The sequence below is a fragment of the Bos mutus genome, chromosome 7 (genome assembly GCF_027580195.1).
Source record: "Bos mutus isolate GX-2022 chromosome 7, NWIPB_WYAK_1.1, whole genome shotgun sequence".
NCBI classification, from domain to species: Eukaryota; Metazoa; Chordata; class Mammalia; order Artiodactyla; family Bovidae; genus Bos; species Bos mutus.
In genome coordinates, this window is record NC_091623.1 from 70,043,081 (window position 1) to 70,066,191 (window position 23,111).

Sequence of the window (23,111 nt, forward strand, 5' to 3'; positions counted from 1 at the left end):
GTGAAAGCAGAGTAACAACATACCAAAATCCATGGGATGCAGCAAAAGCAGTTCAAAGAAGAAAGTCCATAGCAATACAGGCCTACCTCAAGAAGCAAGAAAAATCCAAAATAAATAATATAACTTTACACCTAAAGGAAACAAAAAGAATAAATGAAGCTCAAAATTAGAAGAAGGAAATAATAAAGATATGAGGGGAAATAAATGAAAGACATTTAAAAAACAATAGAAAAGATAATGAAACAAGAGCTAGTTCTTTAAACAGATAAAATTGGCAAATCCTTGGTTAGACTAATCTTAAAAAAAAGAGGACTCAAACAAAATCAAACTGTAAGAGGAGAAATTACAAATGATACAACAGAAATACAAAAAATTATGAAACCACTATGAACCAATATTCAATATCAATAAATTAGACAACTTAGAAAAGAATGAAGAATTCCTAGAAACATACAAGCTCCCAAGACTGAATCATGAAGAAACAGAAAATATGAATAGAATAACTACTAGTAAGGAGACGGAAAGATTAATCAAAAAGCTCCCAGCAAACTCAAGTCTAGGATCAGATGGCTTTCATCGATAAATTATTCAAAACATTCAAAAAGATTTAATACCAACTCTTCTCAAATTCTTCCCAAAAATTGAAGAGGAAGAAAACCTTCCAAACACATCTCATGAAGACACCATTACTCTGATACCAAAACCAAACAATGACCCCCATTAAAAAAATAAGAGGCCAATATCCTTGATAAGGGCTCCCCCGGTGGCACAGTGGTAAAGAATCCACCTGCCAATGCAGGAGCCACAGGAGACTTGGGTTTGATCCCTGGGTCAGGAAGACCCTTTGGAGTAAGAAACGGCAACCCACTCCAGTATTCTTGCCTGGAAAATTCAATGGACAGAGGAGCCTGACGAACTACAGTCCATGGGGTCACAAAGAGTTGGACACACTCAGCGACTGAGCACACACATCCCTGATGAACAAAGCTGCAAAAATCCTCAACATTAGCAAACCAAATCCAGTAATACATTAAAAGAATCATCCATCATGATCAAGTGGGATTAATTTCAGGGATGCAAGAACATTTAACATCTGCAAGTCAATCAACATGATATATTATATTAACAAAATGAAGGATAAAAACACATGATTATCTCAACAGACTCAGAAAAAGCATTTGACAAAATTCAATTTATGAATTTGAAAAATTCATTTATGATAAAAAAAATGGGCAGAGGATCTGAATAGGTATTTTTCTAAAGACACAGTAAGAGGCACATGAAAAGATGTTCAACATCACTAATTATGAGGGAAATGCAACCAAAACCACAATGAAAGATCACCTCACACCTGTCAGAATGGCTATTATCAACAAGAAAAAAAATAACAAATGCTGGAGAGGATGTGGATAAAGGGAACCCTTGTACACTATTGGTGGGACTGAAAATTGATGCAGTCATATGGGAAATAGCATTGAGATTCCTCAAAAACTTAAGAACAGAACTACCATCTGACCCAGCTATTTTCACGTCTAGGTATTATCCAAAGAACACAACACAATGTGAAAAGACACAAGAACCCCTAAATACTGCAGCATTATTTACAATGGCCAAGAAACAGAAATAACCTAAGTGTTCATGGATGCATGAATGGATAAAGAAGATGTGGTACACATACATGAAGGCATACTACTCCACCACAAAAAAAGAATGAAATCCTGCCATTTGTGACAACATGGATGGACACTGAAAGTTTTATGCTAAGTGAAATAAGTTAAGCAAACAAGACAAATACCACAAAAAGTTACTCATGTGTGGGATCTAAAAAAAAACAAAATGAATGAATACACAAAATAAATAAAAAAACAAACTCAGTTCTAACAAACTCATTAGAATCAAATTCTAACCTAATGTAGAAATTAGATTAGTGTTACCAGAGGGAAAGGGAGTTGGGGGAATGAGTGAAATGGGTAAGGGGAGTCAGCTGTACAGTGATGGACGGTAAATAGAAATGTGGTGACGATCACTTTGTAGTGTGTACAGGCATACTTAGGACATATTCTGGGTTCAGTTCCAGACCACTGCAATAACGGGAAAATCAAAATAAATGTAAACAGAATTTTTTGGTTTCATGGTGCATATAGAAGTTATATTTACACTATACTGAAGTCTATTAAGTATGCTGTAGCATTATGTCTAAAAACACAATGTACATCAGATCAGATCAGATCAGTCGCTCAGTCGTGTCCAACTCTTTGCGACCCCATGAATCATAGCACGCCAGGCCTCCCTGTCCATCACCAAGTCCCGGAGTTCACTCAGACTCACATCCATTGAGTCAGTGATGCCATCCAGCCATCTCATCCTCTGTCGTCCCCTTCTCCTCCTGCCCCCAATCCCTCCCAGCATCAGGGTCTTTTCTAATGAATCAACTCTTCGCATGAGGTGGCCAAAGTACTGGAGTTTCAGCTTCAGCATCATTCCTTCCAAAGAAATCCCAGGGCCGATCCCGTCAGAATGGACTGGTTGGATCTCCTTGAAGTCCAAGGGACTCTCAAGAGTCTTCTCCAACACCACAGTTCAAAAGCATCAATTCTACAGCTTAAAAACCCTTTATGGGTAAAAAATGCTAACCATCATCTGACCCTTCAGCAAGCTGTGACAGTAACATCAAAGATCACTGTACATAGTTCACCAGAACAAACATAATAATAATGGAAAACTCTAATGGTGGTGGTTTAGTCGGTCAGTCAGGTCCGACTCTTGAGACCCCCATTGACTGTAGCCTGCCAGGCTTCTCTGTCCATGAGATTCTCCAGGAAAGAATACTGAGTGGGCTGCTATTTCCTTCTCCAGGGGATCTTCCTGACACAGGAATCGAACCCAGGTCTCCTGCATTACAGGCAGATTTTTCACCAACTGAGCTACAAGGAAACTCCCATTCAGAAAAGTCAGAAATACTGTGAAAATTGTCCAAATGTGACACAAAGACATGAAGTGAGCAGATGCTGTTAGAGAAAGGGTGCCAAGGACTTGCTCTTTGTAGGGATGCCACAAACTTCCAATTTGTAATTAAAAAAAAAAAAAAAATACTGGTGAAGCACAACAAAACAAGGAATGCCTGTACAGATGTCAAATTATAATGCTTCACACTTGAAACTTTTAATAACAACAACAACAACAAAAAAAAAGATTCAGGGATGACAAAGAAAAACTTGAATTGGAAAAAGATTTAGGCCACATTTATTTAATCCAAGTATTAACTGTAACTGAGTAAGTATATCTCAAACACTGTCCCTAATATTCAAAGTTATATAGCCTTACTTCTATTCTTATTAACCATGAGCTTCATTTTGGAGCTCCTTGGAATTAAGCAAAGTAGAACTGACCCTTGAAAAACACAGGAGTTAGGGGCACTGACCCCACTGCACAAAAACCCACATATAACTCATAGTCGGCCCTCCATATACATGTTTTGGATCCTCTGTGTCTGTGGTTCCACATCCTCACATTCAACCAACCTTACATCATGTAGTACTGTAGTGAAAGTGTTAGTCATTCAGTCTTGTCTGACTCTTTGTGACCCCATGGGCTACAGCCTGTCAGGCTCCTCCGTCCATGGAGTTCTCCAGGCAGTAATACTGGAGTGGGTAGCCATTCCCTTCTCCAGGGGTCTTCCAGACCCAGGCATGTAACCTGGGTCTCTTGCATTGCAGGCAGATTCTTTACTGTCTGAGCCACCAGGGAAGCTCACCTGGGAAGTAGTACTTACTATTGAAAAAAATCCATGTATAAGTGGACCCACACTGTTCAAGGGTCAACTGTATAGTGTTCAGACTCTGTCATCATATAATTTTGCCTTCCTCTCCCTTCCCGCCATACCTCCCATTCTAAGGCCCAGATTTACTCTGTCTTGCCATTTTGTTCTAAGGCTGCATTTCAAAGTTTTCTACCCTAGTTCTGCTATCCAAATCACCAACTTTTCTTTTTTTCCCAACCTTTAAGTCTCCCCTCTTCAAACGTGTCTATTAAGCATAACTCAAAATTCTTAACTATTCACATAAAATTTCTGAATTGAAAAGACGTATACGTAAGTGAATTCATATAAGCCAACTCATTGTTGGCAGTTGTACATGTACATTCAAGCAAGGTATACACGTAATATATCTGGCTTTCTAAAATAATACTGAGAAAGAGATCAATAAAGGAACAAGTAAGAACTGCTTCCATTTTCTTCAAAACTTCCTTCCTTTAATGGTTTCAAAGAGTCTCAAAAATATTTATCTCTACCTTATCCAGATGGCTAAATTCCATAAAGAGCATTACATTTCATTGAGTAAATTAAATATTTAGTCTCCAATATGAATAGAAATACCTCAGCTTTACCATTCAACATAATTTTACCTTAAAATGACTCAGCACAGATCTCTGGTGAAAAAAAAAAATGATCAAACTCTAAATAACTCTTTGAAATACATATTGCTTCATGAGTCAATGAATGCAAAAACTTCTTACATAACTACTAATGTAATAGATAATGTATTTCAACACAAATTCTGTCATTGAAGTACAGGATCAGAGTTAGATATCTTTTTAAAATCAAGAGTACAAAGCAAGCACTGTAAAAACCAAACTAAAATTCCATTTCCCAGGTCATGGCTGGGCAGTTTTCTAACAATGAGCAAACAAATCAAACTGCTATGAATTAGGAAGAGCTGCAACTAATAAACAAGGGATAGGGAGTACCCAAAACAAGCACCAAACAAAACAACACAACCACAGCAATATGAATATGATACGCAAGACCAGAAGGAGAGGCGAGGCACAGGAGGGCAAGAAAAGAGAGACTCTGGGGAGATGGTTGAGAACAGAGAGTAATGAGGCTTTAAGTTACTAGCTGTGTCTCTTGATCAAAGTTTTTTGGCTACTAAAAAGCATGAACACGATCCAACTCAATGGGCAAAAGCAAGCTTTGGTATTTGTTTTTGTATCCAGTGAACTTTCAACTATATAACTTAAGAGTCTACCCAATTTCAATTGTTCTAAATGCATTTTTGATACTACTACAAAAAGTCATTGATTGTGGGCTGACAAGTTACTCTGATAACTTCTAACATCACTAATTTTCAGTGATGCTTATTAGCATCCCCAACACTGGAGACAAGTATATTTTTTCCCAAGAAACACTCAAGAATGGGTAAGAATACAAAATTCACACACTACATGAAAGTACAATTGTACCATCTCTCTCCCAAAATAAATTTACCACTTCATTTTATATTTCAGCATTTCACTTATGTGATAAAACACCATCAATTAAGCCACAAAATAACATATGGAGATCCTACACTCTTGATACTGCTTGGTACTTCAGTTCCTTATAGGTGGGCAACGGTTAAGCATGTTATTGAAAGAATCATTGTCATGATGTTGCTTTCCATTTTCAGGTCCACTATTGTTCATGTACGAAGGATTAGAACAGAAGTAGTGGTAAAGAACCCATCTGCCAATGCAGGAGACATAAGAGACATGGGTTCGATCCCTGGGTCGGGAAGATCCCCTGGAGGAGGACATGGCAACCCACTCCAGTATTTCTGCCTGGAGAATCCCCATGGACAGAGGAGCCTGGAGGGCTACAGTCCACAGGGTTGCACAGAGTCAGACATGACTGAAGCAACTTAGAATGCATGCACATCAATATTAACATTCTTATCACGAAGTTTAAACTCTACAGATCTGATCAAGAAAAACTGAAATCTGATTAGAAAAACTAACTATAGAATTAGCACATAGGTTATGTTCTTTTCCAAGGAAATTTTTTGCTTTCAGGCATTCTTAACTTTTAGCACAAATGCTTATACTCCTAGCTCAGCAGTTCTCAACACATGGTCCCCAGCATCCAATCTTCCTTCTTCTGGTAACACCTCAGTTTCCCATGAAACACGGGAATATCTCCCTATTCCCAGCCCCTGGATTTCAGGTAGTATCTGAGATGAGCGCAAGATGCAAGTCTGGGTGATCAAATTCACAGTGATTAAATCACTAGATACGAAATAAGTATGATTCAGTCCTAGAACTTTTATTTTTTTGGTGCTATAACTTTTCTCCCCAAAGTTTAAACTTTTACCCAATTAACAACGCTGTGGTAATTTCAGGTGAACAGTGAAGGGACTCAGTCATATGCATATATGCATCCATTCTCTCCCAAACCCCCATCCATCCAGGTTGGCACATAACACCGAGCAGAGTTCCATGTGCTATATAGTAGGTCTTTGTTGGTTATCCGTTTTAAATACAGCAGCATGCACATGACCTTCCTAAAATCCCTAACTATCCCTCCCTCCCCACTTCAGCAAACCCTTACAATTCAGTTCTAGAACTTTTGCTGAAATTTTTAGTTAAGAGATACTTTTATAAGTGCTAAGCTAGGCTGTTGGTAAGCTTCTCTGTCATTTCATAAGAAGGGCCAGAGAACAAAGCTTACACATTTGCTTACACACAGAGAGACACACACAAACAGCATACAGACAAATTAAAGAATGTCTCTGGTGACAGTATTGCAATGTCTTATAAACAAGTCTTTTCCCTGAATTTACAGTACGTGGTCAATAAACTACTTTTTTCCCCCCACTTAGCTTCTTAGGGCTTTCTGTCACTTACTGCTGCTGCTAAGTCACTTCAGTCGTGTCCAACTCCGTGTGACCCCCATAGACAGCAGCCCACCAGGATCCCCCGTCCCTGGGATTCTCCAGGCAAGAACACTGGAGTGGGTTGCCATTTCCTTCTCCAATGCATGAAAGTGAAAGTGAAGTCGCTCAGTTGTATCTGACTCCTAGCAACCCCATGGACTGCAGCCTACCAGGCTCCCCCATCCATGGGATTCTCCAGGCAAGAGTACTGGAGTGGGGTCACTTACTAGTCCTAACTAATATGTATAGTTTCACATATAATTAATTGTATCCCCTTATCATTTAAATCTCAATTGTCAGTGATAATTTTGATAAGTCCTGGAGGACTGTCTGTATCAGACTCAAACACGCACTATAGAAAGATTATAATGATAAAACCATTATTACAAAATGTCAACTTAGTGTCCCCACAATGATGACTCATTTGGAAAGCATGCTCTAAGGAAAAAGAAAAGAATGCAAAATTGATAATGTATTAAGAAATGTACAGCTCTACCAAGCAGAAGGTAAACATGAGCTTACAAAAAGACACATGAAAAAATTCCATTCTATTGAACCTGGGAAAACAAAATACCCTTACTTGGTAAGACACTGTACATATAAAAATCATTACAGTTAGTAGAACAGAAATGAAAAGTGGAGCTGAGAGAAACGTTAACATAAAGTAAATACAACGTAAAATAGGAAATTTTCTCGTTAGTTTTTTTCCAATGGAACAAAATATCCATTCTCACTTAGAGTTTATGTAAAACTATACTGGTATTAATTTCTTACAGCCACTGTAATTACTACACATTTGTGGCTTAAAATAACAGAAATTTATTTTCTCACAGTTCTGGAGGCCAAAAAATTTGAAATCAGTTTCAACAGGCTGAATCAAAAAGGTTCTACGGGACAATCCTACACCAGGATTTCAAGATTCCTTGGCTTATTGGCCATATCACTCCAATCTTGGCCTCAGTAGCCACTAGGCCTTCTCTTCCGTTACGTAAATCGTTCCTCTGACTCTCTTTTCCTGTGCATTTGGGGCCACCCAGATAACCCATGTGCTGTAGTCCAGGGGGTCGCAAAGAGTCCGACACAACTGAACAACTGAACTGAAGTGAGATAACCCAAAATAATCTTTAATCTCAAGATCCTTAACTTACTCATACCGGCAAAGTCTTTGCTATAAGGTCACATTTATAGATTCTAGGGACTGTGATATGGATATCTTTTAAGGGGCCATTTTTCAGCCTACTATTATGTCCTAAGTCATTTCAGTAACTATCAGTTCAGTTCACTTCAGTTCAGTCGCTTAGTCATGTCCGACTGTGCGATCCCCATGAATCGCAGCACGCCAGGCCTCCCTGTCCATCACCAACTCCGGGAGTTCACTCAAACTCATGTCCATCAAGTCAGTGATGCCATCCAGCCATCTCATCCTCTGTTGTCCCCTTCTCCACCTGCCCCCAATCCCTCCCAGCATCAGAGTCTTTTCCAATGAGTCAACTCTTCGCATGAGGTGGCCAAAGTACTGGAGTTTCAGCTGTAGCATCATTCCTTCCAAAGAAATCCCAGAACTGATCTCCTTCTATCACCAAAAAGGCTGAGTCTGGAAACTATATGAACTTTATATTCCCCAATTAAATTTTTTAAAAATGTTCTCTATTTCTATTGGTACCAACACAAAAAGCTCTAAAAATGGCATATTTAAAATAAAAAGGAAGACTCTAGTAAGAAAATAACCTACTAAGCATAGCCTTAAGAAGTATTACTTTTAACTAAATTTAACATAGTATTCCTTGAAACTTAGAGTTACTATCATGACAATTCATTTTATTACAAATTTAAAAATTAATATAAGACTTTACCTCCAGATCCTAACTGCTTGTAGAATCTGTATTCCAAATGTAGCTGTGGTGCTCTGGATTTCATGGGCTCCTGTTTAAAAAAAAAAAGCAACAATAAAAAATATACAAGTTATTAAAGTGTCACTAGGCCCCAGTTATTACGAATGTTACAAATCTTGATGTCAGCTCTTATATAGTGTAACACTCTATTAGGTATCCTTGTCTCCCTAAGGTTAAATCCAGATAATAATCAACTTTAAGTACAATGTAAAATAAATTAATGCCATAAACATATACAAGGTTAAGTGGCTATTACACAAGCATTAGGAAGTCTATGTTTGACTCTTTGACCCTGAAGAAAAGTATACTGTTAACATTCTTGACTAAGGCAATGATGGTCCTGATTCTACTTCTGTTCCCAGGAATTACTGTGCCCTGTACATTATATATTTCTGATGGAAAGGTTCTGAGCTAAAGTGACATTACAGAAAAGTAAAAAAGAACAACGATGGAAATGGGAAAATTTTGACAGTAGCAACAACACATTTTTAAAAATTTTAGGTGGAGTACAGCTTACAGTAAAACACACAATTTCTAAATATTAGGCTCATAAGAGGAACTAAAAAGCCTCTTGATGAAAGTGAAAGGGGAGAGTGAAAAAGTTGGCTTAAAGCTCAACATTCAGAAAACGAAGATCATGGCATCCGATCCCATCACTTAATGAGAAATAGATGGGGAAACAGTGGAAACAGTGTCAGACTTTATTTTTCTGGGCTTCAAAATCACTGCAGATGGTGACTGCAGCCATGAAATTAAAAGACGCTTACTCCTTGGAAGGAAAGTTATGACCAACCTAGATAGCATATTCAAAAGCAGACATTACTTTGCCAACAAAGGTTCGTCTAGTCAAGGCTATGGTTTTTCCAGTGGTCATGTATGGATGTGAGAGTTGGACTGTGAAGAAGGCTGAGTGCCGAAGAATTGATGCTTTTGAACTGTGGTGTTGGAGAAGACTCTTGAGAGTCCCTTGGACTGCAAGGAGATCCAACCAGTCCATTCCGAAGGAAATCAGCCCTGGGATTTCTTTGGAAGGAATGATGCTAAGCTGAAACTCCAGTACTTTGGCCACCTCATGCGAAGACTTGACTCATTGGAAAAGACTCTGATGCTGGGAGGGATTGAGGGCAGGAGGAGAAGGGGACGACAGAGGATGAGATGGCTGGATGGCATCACTGACTCGATGGACGTGAGTCTGAGTGAACTCAGGGAGTTGGTGATGGACAGGGAGGCCTGGCGTGCTGCGATTCATGGGGTCACAAAGAGTCAGACATGACTGAGCAACTGAACTGAATTGAACTGAACTGAGTTTTGTAAACTGCAACCACTAGCTCAAAAAGCCTTTAGCGCTTTTCTATCACCCTTCTCTCAGACTTCTATCATCTTTTGATTTGTTTTGTCTGTTGTTGGATTTCATGCAAATGAGATTGTATGATATATGTCTTATATGTATGTATCTGACTTTTCATTCAACATGTTTTTGAGATTTATACCTACACAGACAAACACACACACACTCATAGAACATAAACAGAAGCAAAGTAGATTTAAGATATAAATATGTAGGAAACAAAACTATAACAGAGCAATAACACAGGAAAACTGAACAAGATCCAACAGGAAAGTATATAACAAGCTAACAAAATTTAAACAAAACCAACAAAACTTCAAGAAATACAAAAAAACAAAAATAACCAAAATTTAAAACCAATCCGTCAACACACTAACACAACAGCAAAAAGAATTTGGAAACTGGGAGACAGAAAAATACCTAAAGAATGAGAAAATTTTGTAGAATGCATCTACATAAATTATACAAAATGCATTATGCAGGAAGAAAAACAGAAAACACAGAAAAAAGATTAAAGAGCTGGACAATACAATGAGGACTAATATGCATTTGATAAGGAAAAGAGAAAGAAAAGTGAGCAGAGGCAACAACTGAAGAAATAAATGCGAGAACTGATGAAAGACAACAAACCAGAGAGTCAAGAGGAATGTGAATCCCAGAGTAACTAAAAAGAAATTTATACTTGACATATCATAATGAAAGAGCCAACGACAAAGACTTCAAATAAGGAAGCTGTAAAATCCCAGTGGAACAGTTATAATCATAAAGATTATTATAAGAGAAAACAATCAACTTAGTTCTTGAGAGGCAGGATGGCAGGGTAAAGGCAGAGGCTGGGTGTGAATCAGAAATTCACTACTTGCTAGACTTACTTAATCTTTTTGTACTTTTCAGTTCCCTTGTTTACAAAAGACACATAAAATATTTTCTCATTTTATTTCTATACACATATATATGACTTAAAACAGCCCCTTCCATACAGTGGAATTCCTTAGTTAACTATATTAAAGTATATAACCATAAGATACAATAAAAAGATACCCAAGTAGACAATCACAAGTAAAATACATAATTCACTCAATCACTAATATTCCCTAGGTAAAAACAGAAACCCAGATCTATCTACTCTCTAATTTAGCAGAGTCACTTTAGCTTGATTCCAATACTTTACTAGCACTAAAATTTTATTGTGCCACCATACAAGAAAAGTCACCTCACCATAGGATGAATTTTTCATTATTCATGAATGACAGGTTATTATGTAACTATAAACAAGGTGCATAATAACCTGTCATTTGTTGTATGGCAGGAGGCAGGAGGAGAAGGGGGTGATAGAGGATGAATGGTTGGATGGCATCACCAACTCAGCGGACACGAGTTTGAGCAAGCTTCGGGAGTTGGTGATGGACAGGGAAGCCTGGCATGCTACAGTCCATGGAGTCGCAAAGAGTCATGATTGAGCGACTGAACTGAACTGAACAAACAAGATATGAGAGTGGTGGCTGAGATCAAGTTAACAAATTAACCTGAAGCAAACTATCAATAGGAACCAGGGTAACATTAAATAAGTGTGTAAACCTTTATATGGGATATATAACAAAACTGAAATTAGTCACTAAAGTTTGCTCTCTGAATGAACACCACTGTCATCAAATAACGACTTTGTACCAAGGTACAAAAATAAGAGAGTACTGAAGGTATACAGATACAACATTTTTCAAGTGGTTACTTTTAAGGCAGGTTCTGAACAAAATCATGAGGTTTTGTATAAACAGAGACAATAGATACAAACAGACAAACATATAAGATAGAAAAAATATATAAGGACATTTTATATATATGTATATACATATAATACACATATAAATACATAAATACACACACATGAAAATATTTAGGAAACTAAATACCAACCATGGCTTAACAGTTTATATGAAAAATTTTTTATCTTGCCAATACACCTTTGGATGAATCTGAGGCAAGTATAACTCTATACCATACTTCAACCTCAAAATGCCACATATAGATATAAAAATACTCCCAGTTCTCCCAAAGAATATTGAATAACAACATTATTATATGTAGTTCTGATCACTGTGGTTTAATAAGGGACAAATCAAGGCAGAAAAATAATGTCAAAAAACAAAAGAAGAAAAAAAAAAAAATAAGGGGACTTCCCCATTGGCTCAGTGGTGAAGAATCCACCTGCCAATGCAGGGGACGTGGGTTCGATCCCTTGTCTGGGAAGATCCCACATACTGTGGAGCAACTAAGCCCACGCACCGCAACAAAAAGGCTGTGCTCTGGAGCCTGGGAACCACAACTCCTGAGCCCACACCCCACAGCTACTTAAGCCTGCTCATCTAGAGCTCATGCTCTGCAACAAGAGAAGCTACCACGACGAGAAGCCCACGCACCACAACAAAGAGCAGCCCCTGCTCACAGCAACTAGAGAATGCCTTCGCATAGCAACAAAGACTCAGTTTAGCCAAAAGTAAATTAATAAATAAATTTAGGTTCCAGAATAAAAAGAAAACCAAACTTAACATTTAAAAAAAAATACGGGAACAGTGATACAGCATGAAAGTAAACTAAAACAAGTGACTTGTATGTGTATACACAGGAAGGCTAACAGATGACACAGGACATGTTTAGTAAGGTAGCAAAGACGTCAACAGGGTAAACAAGTTTCAAATCTGAAAATAACTGGAGCTAAGGGTCACCAGTTAATGACTGAAACTGACAAGTAAAGGTGAGCCTAGCGTGGCTCATATTTTGACATAAAGATTTATTTGCCCTAACCTCAGTTAAGTATTATTCACATGCTCCCGTGAGTGGAACTACTCATTACAAGCCATCAATAACAAAGAATATAGGAACTGCCATCCTAGTGTGCCATGTCCACTCCCAACACCATTCAATGTCTGTATCTCAGACCACTGGCCTAGACCATGGGAAAAGAAAAGTCAGCAATGCCCGTTCCTTGCATCCTGGCCTCCCTATTGTGATTCACACAAACTAACTCCTCTTGTCCTGACTACACACTCATGAGGAAACCTTGCAAATTTCTTTTTGTAATTTTAACTTAATATTCTATGTAGATCAGCCTACAGAAAGAAAACATGATTTATACTGTTGTGGGCATTCTGGACCCATAATAATAAAATACCTTCACTGTAAGTTAGAAATTAACTCTTCTGACTTACACCTGAGAACTTGACTAAGTGAATTGATGGATACTGTGAATCTAGTTCTGATTAACAGCGACAATTTTAATGAGACAACCTAACCAGATTTTCTGTCATAAAAATCAAGGACCAGAACTAAACCTAGGTGAACTCATGCCAGGTAAATGCCAGTCCCAACTCACATGTCAGTGAGCCCATCTCAGTAGCACCACAACCCCTACTGTACATTTTTATTTTCCAGTAAAAATAGACAGCATTTGTTCCAGTGAAACTTGGTTTATACTCACAAAGATACTTAAACTGTGCTTTTTAACTTAAAGCACAGTTTTCTATCTTATCCCCAAAGTTTTGTTTTTCAATTTCTCCAACTTGCCTCTTGCTTGAATAGGCTCTTCTGTAGTCACATTACCCTAATAACAGAGGTTATATTGGCACAAAGAAGATCAAGACTGGCAGGCAGGCTGGGAAAACCAAATAAGCCATGCTCAACCTCAGGGAAACCTGGCTGGCAAACCAAATAGTAAAGCTGCACCAGAACAAAGTTATATGTCATAAAAATTCCCAGATCCCAACTATACAAAAAAAAAAAAGCTGCCTTACAGATGTCATACCAAGCTTCTTTAGGACTTCAAATCAGTCCCTTGGGAGTTTGCTTTCCTGGCTAACCTCCACCCATATCAAGAATTTCTGAATCCCTGAAGGTCAAGCAAGATCCGGTTTTACCAAACATAAAACACAAACAGAAAAGATTTTGGAAGCTACCTGGAAATACATTTCCAAGTAATGTAATCCTAAACACTAAAGACACTTTTGTCCAAATGCTTGAATCAGAAAGAAAAACCTTGCATTCTAACTTCCAGCATATTAAAAAGGCCAGTACATCAGCTTCCTCAAATTTGAAGCAGTACCAAATTTTAAGAATTCAGTTCTATAATGCTGCCACAGTAAAAGAATTAAGTTGTTATAACACAGAAAGACACAGATATCTTATACATTACCATACACTTGAGGGCACGATAATGCTAGAAGCTTAATAACAAAAGATCAGTTATGCCTCATACTTTCCAAATAAACGCTCAAGTTACAAATGATATGGAAAAAACTAGTGAAAATGCAACTTAATCATTAAAGAAATAACAAGAAAATGATTGAAGAAAAATAAGAAACATGAACTTACCAATTTAATGGCCACATATTCATTTGTATACAAATTTTTCCCTTGAAAAAGAAAGAAAAATGTCAGATTCTACCAAAAGTGAATTTTTAAAGATATATTATGTAAAACTGCTCTGGAGGGATAGGAGAAGCACAGAATACATTTAAATAAATTATAGATTTTTGCTTCCAACTACTTAGCAGAAACCTCAATAACAGGGATATATTTAAATTTATGATCAACTCAGTAACATTTAGTATTTCACCTGGACTCAGAGAAAAAAGTAAGACTAAGAAATACTTTAGCCTATAAAAAAAAAATAGAAAAACTCTTTATTTTGTTAGAACACTGTGTACCACTTAGGAAGTAATCAATAGGCAAACACACTACGTTTCAAAACCAGAACGGTATATTGAAACAAGACTACACAATTCCTTTTTCAATCACCACCTCATTTTAAATCCTTTGTTATTATCGGATGTGATCTTAATAGGGCTCTTACATAATCTAGTAAATATACAGAAAAATCCAGAATACATTTAAAATAAAACAAAATTTTAGAAATACTATTCAATAACTGGCTTTGACAAACTAGTTATTTACTTTGAGGGGAAGAAGTGTTATTAGCAACTTACCTTAAAACCAAATTAAATTCCAGTTATTTTAAGAGTTAGATATAAGCCATAAAACAAGAAAAAATATTTATCAGGCCAGTATATAGAAGCCTTTTGAGCATTAAAAAAAAAAAAAATGGAAAAAGATTAAGAGATCAGAAGATTTTATACCGATTTGATAGCTTAAAACACTTTAAACTTTTTTAAGTTTAAACCTACACAAAGAACAGATAGAAGACAAATCAGAATAAAGATTTAACATAATTAATATGTAAAGAATCCAAGTAAATTACACTAATCATTTGCACCAGCAAGTTGAAAATAATCTAGAAAATTCCACAGGGTCAGTATCTGTAGTTCAAGTAAAACACTATGGAGAATTAAGTATGTAAAGATAATGTGATACATAAATTCATGTGCTTCTTTACAAGTATAGCTAAAAAGATAAAAAATATAACAATATTTGATTTCTGAAGAAAGACAGAACAATGACAGTTGTTGTGTTTAACTATGATAGTAAATGGCCCTGGTTACACTGAGTACTGAATAAAATAGGTAATCATCAACTTTCACACATGCAATTTTTTCCAACATAATACTCCTAACTTCATTTTATTCAATGAATGGCAGGAAAACTTCTAGACAAAATTTCAGTCTTGGATATGTTGCCACAGTGAGCAGTATTTTCACCATAAGACTCTTTGCCACAAGCAATTTCATAGCCCAGCTAACAGCCCATAAGGCAATTTTGCCATAAAAAACAAGGAAAATAAAATTTTAAATAAACATTAAATAGGACACAAAGACACATGAAAAACTAGTAAAAAAAAATCTTTTAAAGACTTTATTGTGAAAAATGAAAATATAAAAAACATTTAAAATTTGTGAAGATTCATGATAATAATGGTATATCTGAGAAAAGGTGATACTTCCTTTGTCAAAGTCAAACATTAAGGATTCAGGATCTCATACTGGACCTAAATTCTCTATGATATAAGAAAAATTTTGCACTAAGTCTCTCCAGATTTCCCTGGAAATAAAATGAATAATCGAGGGACACTCCTATTGATTATCAATACATGTAACCTATATAAAGAAAGTGAAGTCCCTCAGTTGTCTCCGACTCTTTGCAACCCCATGGACTGTAGCCTCCCAGGCTCCTCCATCCATGGGATTTTCCAGGCAAGAGCACTGGAGTGGGTTGCCATGTCCTCCTCCAGGTGCAACCTATACAACTGGTAATAAATCACTGCACTGCATTTAAATGTTCCAACACATGACCACTCCTTATATTTCACCAAATTCACTAAGCTAGATGCTGTACCAAATACAAAAACTCTGTCTCCATCATGTTCTCCACTATCAAACAGCAAAAATTTTGACCATTTTTAAGAAACTTACACTCATCAGGAATCGTGTAACCATTTCTTTTGCGAGGGACACGAAGAGCTTGATTGTTCTTTAGCCTCCAATTTCTAATTGCATGATAAACCTGGTAAAGATGTCATTAGAGAACAAGCAATTGTATCTAAATTAGCCAAAGTTGTTGTTGTTCAGTGACTGCAGCACATCAGGTTTCCATGTCCTTCACTATCTCCCAGAGTTTGCTGAAATTCATGTCCATTGAGTCAGTGACGCTATCTAACCATCTGATCCTCAGCCGCCCTCTTCTCTTGCCCTCAATCTTTCCCAGCATCAGGGCCTTTTCTAATGAGTCAGCTCTTCACATCAGGTGGCCAAAGTATTGGAGTTTTGGTTTCAACATCAGTCCTTCCAAGGAATATTCAGGGTTGATTTCCTTTAGGATTGACTAGTATGATCTCCTTGCTGTCCAAGGGACTCTCAAGAGTCTTCTCCAGCACCACAGTTCAAAAGCATCAATTCTTCAGCACTCAGCCTTCTTTATGGTCCAACTCTCATTTCCATGCTTTGATCATATGGACTTTTGTTGGCAAAGTGATATCTCTGCTTTTAAATACACAGTCTAGGTTTCTCACAGCTTTCCTTCCAAGGAACAAGCATCTTTTAATTTAATGGCTACAGCACTGTCCACAGTGATTTTGGAGCTCAAGAAAAGAAAACGTGTCACTGCTTCCACTTTTTCCCTTCTATTTACCATGAAGTGATGGGACTGTAAAAATAACTAAATCACTTTGCTGTACACCTGAAACTAACACAGCATTGTAAATAAACTAGAATCCAATATAAAATGAAAAAAAAATGAAAGCACTGCATCCGTGGAGAAATGAAACCAAACTGTCAACCATTCAAGATCAAAACTGTCAACCAGGTTTTTTTTTTATCTTCTAGAGCACTGAAACCAAACTGTCAACCAGTTATCTTACCCTTGAGGGCAAAACTGCCTTACGGTCAATGAGCTGCATGACCAAACAGCAAGACTACTTTTGACAAAGAATGTCATGGCAAAAATAGTTACAACCACTGCCAACTGTACAGCAGTGTTTGTTCATATAAATATTATAAAGCTCTTCTGAGTTTTGTTCTTGTTTTATAAAAATGAGTGGGGGGAAAAATGTTCATTCTAATGCTAAATAGCATAAGTCTCATAAACCTATTACACTGATCACAAAGACAGAGATTAATAGGAGTACCTAAGTGGTGTAAGCCAAGCTGTAGTCAAAGTACTCACTGAGCCCATAAATTAAAAATCATTTTAGAAAACATACCATTTTTTAGCCAATTAGTTCAGCATTTAGATGTGACCATATATATTTTAAGAATACATGATGTATAAAATTGGCTTAGTGAATACTTTAATGATACAATTAAAAATTTAAATCTTGAGGAACATTTAAATCCTGAGTGTCTAACAAAAGAAAAATTTTTAACTTAAAAATGGAATTTATATTTCATCAAGACATTATCTTCTCAGAATTTTGTACTGTATATGATATTTATTCATAACCACATAGGTAAAAAATATTTATAGGACAAAAAGTTAGTTTAAACACAGATTCCATACAATGAAAATAAAATACTTCTAAAAATATTGTTCTTGTTTTCATTTATATGGTCAAATGTTTACTTTTAAGTCACAGAAGAAAGAACTAAATCCTAAAAGCATTTTCTTTTTTTGAATATTAGTGATTTCAGTAAACTTTGAAGGTTATAAAAATGAGCCATGATTGAATATTACTAATGCATTTTTGTCACTTTGCATAGTTCAGTTCAGTTCACTCAGTTGGGTCCAACCCTTTGCTACCCCATGGACTGCAGTACACCAGGCTTCCCTGTCCCTCACCAACTCCTGGAGTTTACTCAAATTCATGTCCATTGAGTCAGTGATGCCATCCAACCATCTCATCCTCTGTTGTCCCCTCCTCCTCCCGCCTTCAATCTTTCCCAGCATCGGAGTCTTTTCAAATGAGTCAGTTCTTCGCATCAGATGGCCAAAGTATTGGAGTTTCAGCTTCAGCATCAGTCCTTCCAATGCATTATGGACTGATTTCCTTTAGAATGGACTGGTTGGACCTCCCTGCAGTCCAAGGGACTCTCAAGAGTCTTCTCCAACACCACAGTTCAAAAGCATCAGTTCTTCGGCACTCAGCTTTCTTTATAGTCCAACTCTCACATCCATGCATTTCTGAAAAAACCATAGGTTTGACTAGATGGACCTCTGTTGGCAAAGTAATGTCTCTGCTTTTGAATATCCTGTCTAGGTTGGTCATAACTTTTCTTCCAAGGAGCAAGCATCTTTTAATTTCATTGCTGCAATCACCATCTACAGTGATTTTGGAGCCCCCAAAAATGAAGTCTGTCACTGTTTCCCTTGTTTCCCCATCTATTTGCCATGAAGTGATGGGACCAGATGCCATGATCTTAGTTTTCTGCATGTTGAGTTTTAAGCCAACTTTTTCACTCTCCTCTTTCACTTTCACTAAGAAGCTCTTTAGTTCTTCTTTGCTTTCTGCCATAAGGGTGGTGTCATCCACATATCTGAGGTTACTGATACTACTCCCAGCAATCCTGATTCCAGCTTGTGCTTCATCCAGTCCAGCATTTCTCAGGATGTACTCTGCACAGATGAACAAGCAGGGTGACAATATACAGCCTTGATATATCAGTACTCCTTTCCTATTTGGAACCAGTCTCTTGTTCCATGTCCAATTCTAACTGTTGCTTCTTGACCTGCACACAGATTTCTCAGGAGGCAAGTCCAGTGGTCTAGTATTCCCATCTCTTTCAGAATTTTCCAGTTTGCTGTGATCCACACAGTCAAAGGCTTTGGCGTAGTCAATAAAGCAGAAGTAGACTTTTTTGCAACTCTTTTGCTTTTTCAATGATCCACTTTGTATAGGCATGCCCTTAAATAATCGGCTTTTCAATCCACATTTGGTATATATATGAACAAACTAACAATGTATGTTCAATGCACAAAGTATATGTTTGTGGGTACAGTACAAGCAAGAGAGAGAAGTGTGTGTATGAAGGAAATCCAAATAAGAAAAGGCTCCAAGTAAACTGGTTCCAGTTCACTGAAGTTTTAATCCAATTTCAAAAGATGTTTCCAATAGTACTTTGAGCCATACTGAACTTGAAAAGATGGGTTTACCAATATTGGGATATTTGAATAGTCATTATTATAAAACTATGTTCTACAGAAACTCCATATATGGTTATATCAGGGACAACTAATCAACTGAAATATCCCTGTTCACCTTCCTTAGTAAAAGAACAGCCTAAAATAGTTGCCCAGCTAGACTACATTTCTAGCCTCTCTTTCAACTTGGTGCAGACGTGTGATTTTAAGTTCTAGATATGAGTCAACACAAGGTATGTCACTGCCCACTTGCGAGAATGAACGTATTATCTTCTGGCCCTTTTCTTCTTGCTGGCTGGGTGTCTGGGAGACAGCAACAACGGGAGTAAACAACTCACACACTGAGACTGAAGCCACATACTGAGGGTGCAGAGATACCCTGACAGCCCTTGGTGCTGCTCTTCCGGCCTGTGTCATGTGAAAAAGAAAGAAACTACTTTGCCTAACACTGCTGTATGCTAGGGTCTCTTTCTTATAGCATCATAGCCTACTCCTTTGTTACATATTCAGAAAAATTTTAAGCTTCAGCAAATAAATATAGAAAAATCAATAAACATAAAAAAGATGAATCCACCCAAATCTGTATATTTACTTGATACATATGGTTAAGACCTGAAGAATTTTCAACAAAACAATTCTTAAACAAAAATAAAAAGTTATAAAAACTTCCATGTCTACTTAATTATATCAAAATTTATAATATCTTACTTCAGATATGTTAATTCATAAAACAATGTATAACACCCTTGTTCTGTTCTTTCACGTGATGGTCAGTCAGGCATAGCTACAAGAGGAGACACAGAAGAAACACCATGTTTTGGTCAAGCGGTAGAAGACAGGAGCAAGGGAAGAGCTTTGGCCAAGATCTTTGGTATTTCTGCAGGAAAAGCAAGATAGGGGAGGGTAAACAGCTTAGGAGTGACTAGTTTGAATAACTCTTAACCTTCAGGGCAGTTTCTCTGTCTTGTGCTTTGCCACGGGATGCCTTCAGGAAGACTGCCTCCTGGAATGCATGGGCCAGAGAGAGGAGGGAGGTATGGCTCTAAATTGGTTAGTTTGCAGATCAAAGGCATGCTCTCAATTTTTTTTTTTATCTTGAAGAACTGGCTATCCTGTAGAGGAGCAGTCTTTCCATAGAGTGAAAGGATTTGAGGTTTTTTGGTTTCTTTTTATTATTAAAGCAATGTTATATTAGCTGGTTTGTATTCCACACTTCTAGAATACATCCGCAGTCAGAGGTCTATATGGTTGACCAGAAAGGTTTTTCTTCAGATGTTAAAGCCTCATAATACATAGGAAAATAAAAAATGTATACAATATAACCCCACATTTTAGCTAGCTTTGTTCTGTCTCATTCTGTACCTGTTAAAAACATTTCTGGGGGTTTTGGTTAATTGTCTAAGCTAGGAATATATCCAACTTGCTGGATACAAGCCTTACCACCAATACAAGGATAAAATAAAACCAAAAATATCAATTCATCATTTTACAATTAAAAATACAGATTAAAATGATAGTAAACACATTTACTTAAACTTAATTTTAGATTTTTTAAAAAGATTAACTATTTTCTTTTTAATCTCAAGGCAAATTTTTTATGTTCGGCTTTCTTTTTTTAGTGTGTGTGTGTCTGTTAGCCACTCAGTCGTGTCCAACTCTTTGCAACCCCATGAACTACAGTCTGCCAGGCTCTTCTGTCCATGGAATTCTCCAGGCAAAAATACTGGAGTGTGTTGCCATTTCCTTCTTTCTTTAGCAATCCTCTATAAAAGTACTTTCAACAGAGGGTAATAGTGTCTCTCCTTGGGGCTTTTAGAAATGGGAGTAGGGGCTGGAGGGAAAGAACCTAGGGCTGCATGTGGAGATGCAACTCCTGTTCAGTGTCCAAGAGGTCTGAAGTTCTAAATACCACACAATGCATGGGACAGTCTAACAAACAAGCAGACAAAAACAAAACACTGTCCAGCCCAAGATCCTAATAGCATCTTTTTTGACAATCACTTACCTATAACATATATACTCTGTATTCTTTCTTACTCAATACTAATCACAAAAAATTTAGTGCCAGAAATCAATGTCTATTAACATGGTTTTAAAGAAGGCAGTTTAAGAATTCAAACCAGCTTTTAACATTAGCATGTTTATCCAGATTAAATAAACATGTTTATTCACATTTATCATAGAAAAAACTGACACTTTCTGTACAGAGAGATCACCTGGAACCTTTTTAAAAGGGAATAAAACCTCCCTTTATTTAGTAGTCTACTAAGAAAAAAAATGACTAAAATAATTATGCAAATGGACATGTTACATATATAGTAAGTACTGAAACAGTAACATGTATAGATAAAACATTTAAATAAAATCTACAAAAATATACAATAAAAACACACAGGTAGATTAGATATAGATAGATAAATAGAAAGATGATAAAGGATGGATGGATGGACAGACTAGTAAGTCATCTTACCCTATTCCTGTTTATTCACAGACTGCAAAAGAATGGGGGTATTTTGCTGTTTTTTTCAGTATACAGCATGTTAGTTTCAGTTTATAGGAGTAATACAGTTTTCTCATATGCCCTGGCTAAAATGTTCCACTAGATTCTTTTGTGTATATACACACATATACCCACACACACACATATACATGCATACACACACAGATGTGTGTATATATATATATATATAGTTATTTTGAAATAAATTATATGAAATCAATTCTGAATAATAAATGCCAAAATACTTTAGTACTATAGTCATATACAAAGAGAGTGACAAAGTACAAATATATATGTCATAATATACAGCTAGAAAACTAATTTATATTAAATTTAAATATACATACAACATGCTATAATCTTAATTAAGAACAAATATCTTGATACCCTTTAAAGGAGTAGAACAATCACTGCTTTCCTGAAACAGGCAAGGATAATGTTGGTTCTTTTATATTGCTATCTAAATTTAATCTTCACAATAATTCAGGAAGCAGAAATAATTCCATTTTAAAGTTGACAAATTTGAAGCCCCATGTGGTTAAATGACTTATGCGTTCCATAATGGCAGAGACAATTTTTATATTTTTCCAGTGTATCATCAGTGTCTAATCATGCTTCATACATAATACTGTAGACATGTGATAAATTTTTAATGGATGGATGGGTGTAATTCAAGGTCAGACAAGTAAATAATCTGCTTTTTAATGCCAAAATCAAAACAGTTTAAGAATTTCAAAGTATCATTACAATATCTTTTAAAAAATAAAATATAAAACATTCACCCTTTCAAATATTTGAGTCCCTACTAAAATGCAGAAGAGTCTATCAGACACATCATATGTATTTTAAAATATGTCATTACCTTTTATTGGATTGCTTCATTCAAAGATTTAATGTACACTAACTACATAAAACAATAATGAAATGAAGGAGTAACTAAAAATTAGAATGTTTTTGGCCCAGATGGTAAAGAATCTGCCTACAATGCAAGAGACCTGGATTCGATCCCTGGATTAGAAAGATTCCATGGAGAAGTGAATGGCAACCCACTCTAGTATTCTTGCCTGGAGAACTCCATGGTCAGAGGAGCCTGGTGGGCTACAGTCCATGGGGGTCTCAAAGAGTCTGATACTCTTTGAGACTAAAACTTCACTTTCTTTCAA

At 36.6% G+C, this 23,111-nt stretch overlaps 1 protein-coding gene across 10 annotated transcripts in view; it reads right to left on the reverse strand.

Annotated features, from left to right (window-relative positions):
• Positions 1–23,111, reverse strand: part of CSNK1G3 (casein kinase 1 gamma 3) — a 123,436-nt gene that overhangs the window by 69,907 nt on the left and 30,418 nt on the right. For 9 of the 10 annotated variants that reach the window (XM_070374067.1, XM_070374072.1, XM_070374071.1 and 6 more), the window contains exons 3-4: positions 14,295–14,335; positions 8,543–8,612 (exon numbers count right to left, since the gene is read on the reverse strand). In XM_070374067.1, the coding sequence (XP_070230168.1) occupies positions 8,543–8,612; positions 14,295–14,335 (111 nt within the window). Of the gene's footprint in view, positions 1–8,542; positions 8,613–14,294; positions 14,336–20,156; positions 20,221–23,111 lie in introns of those variants that run through there. The other variant, XM_070374077.1, reaches the window with a different exon arrangement.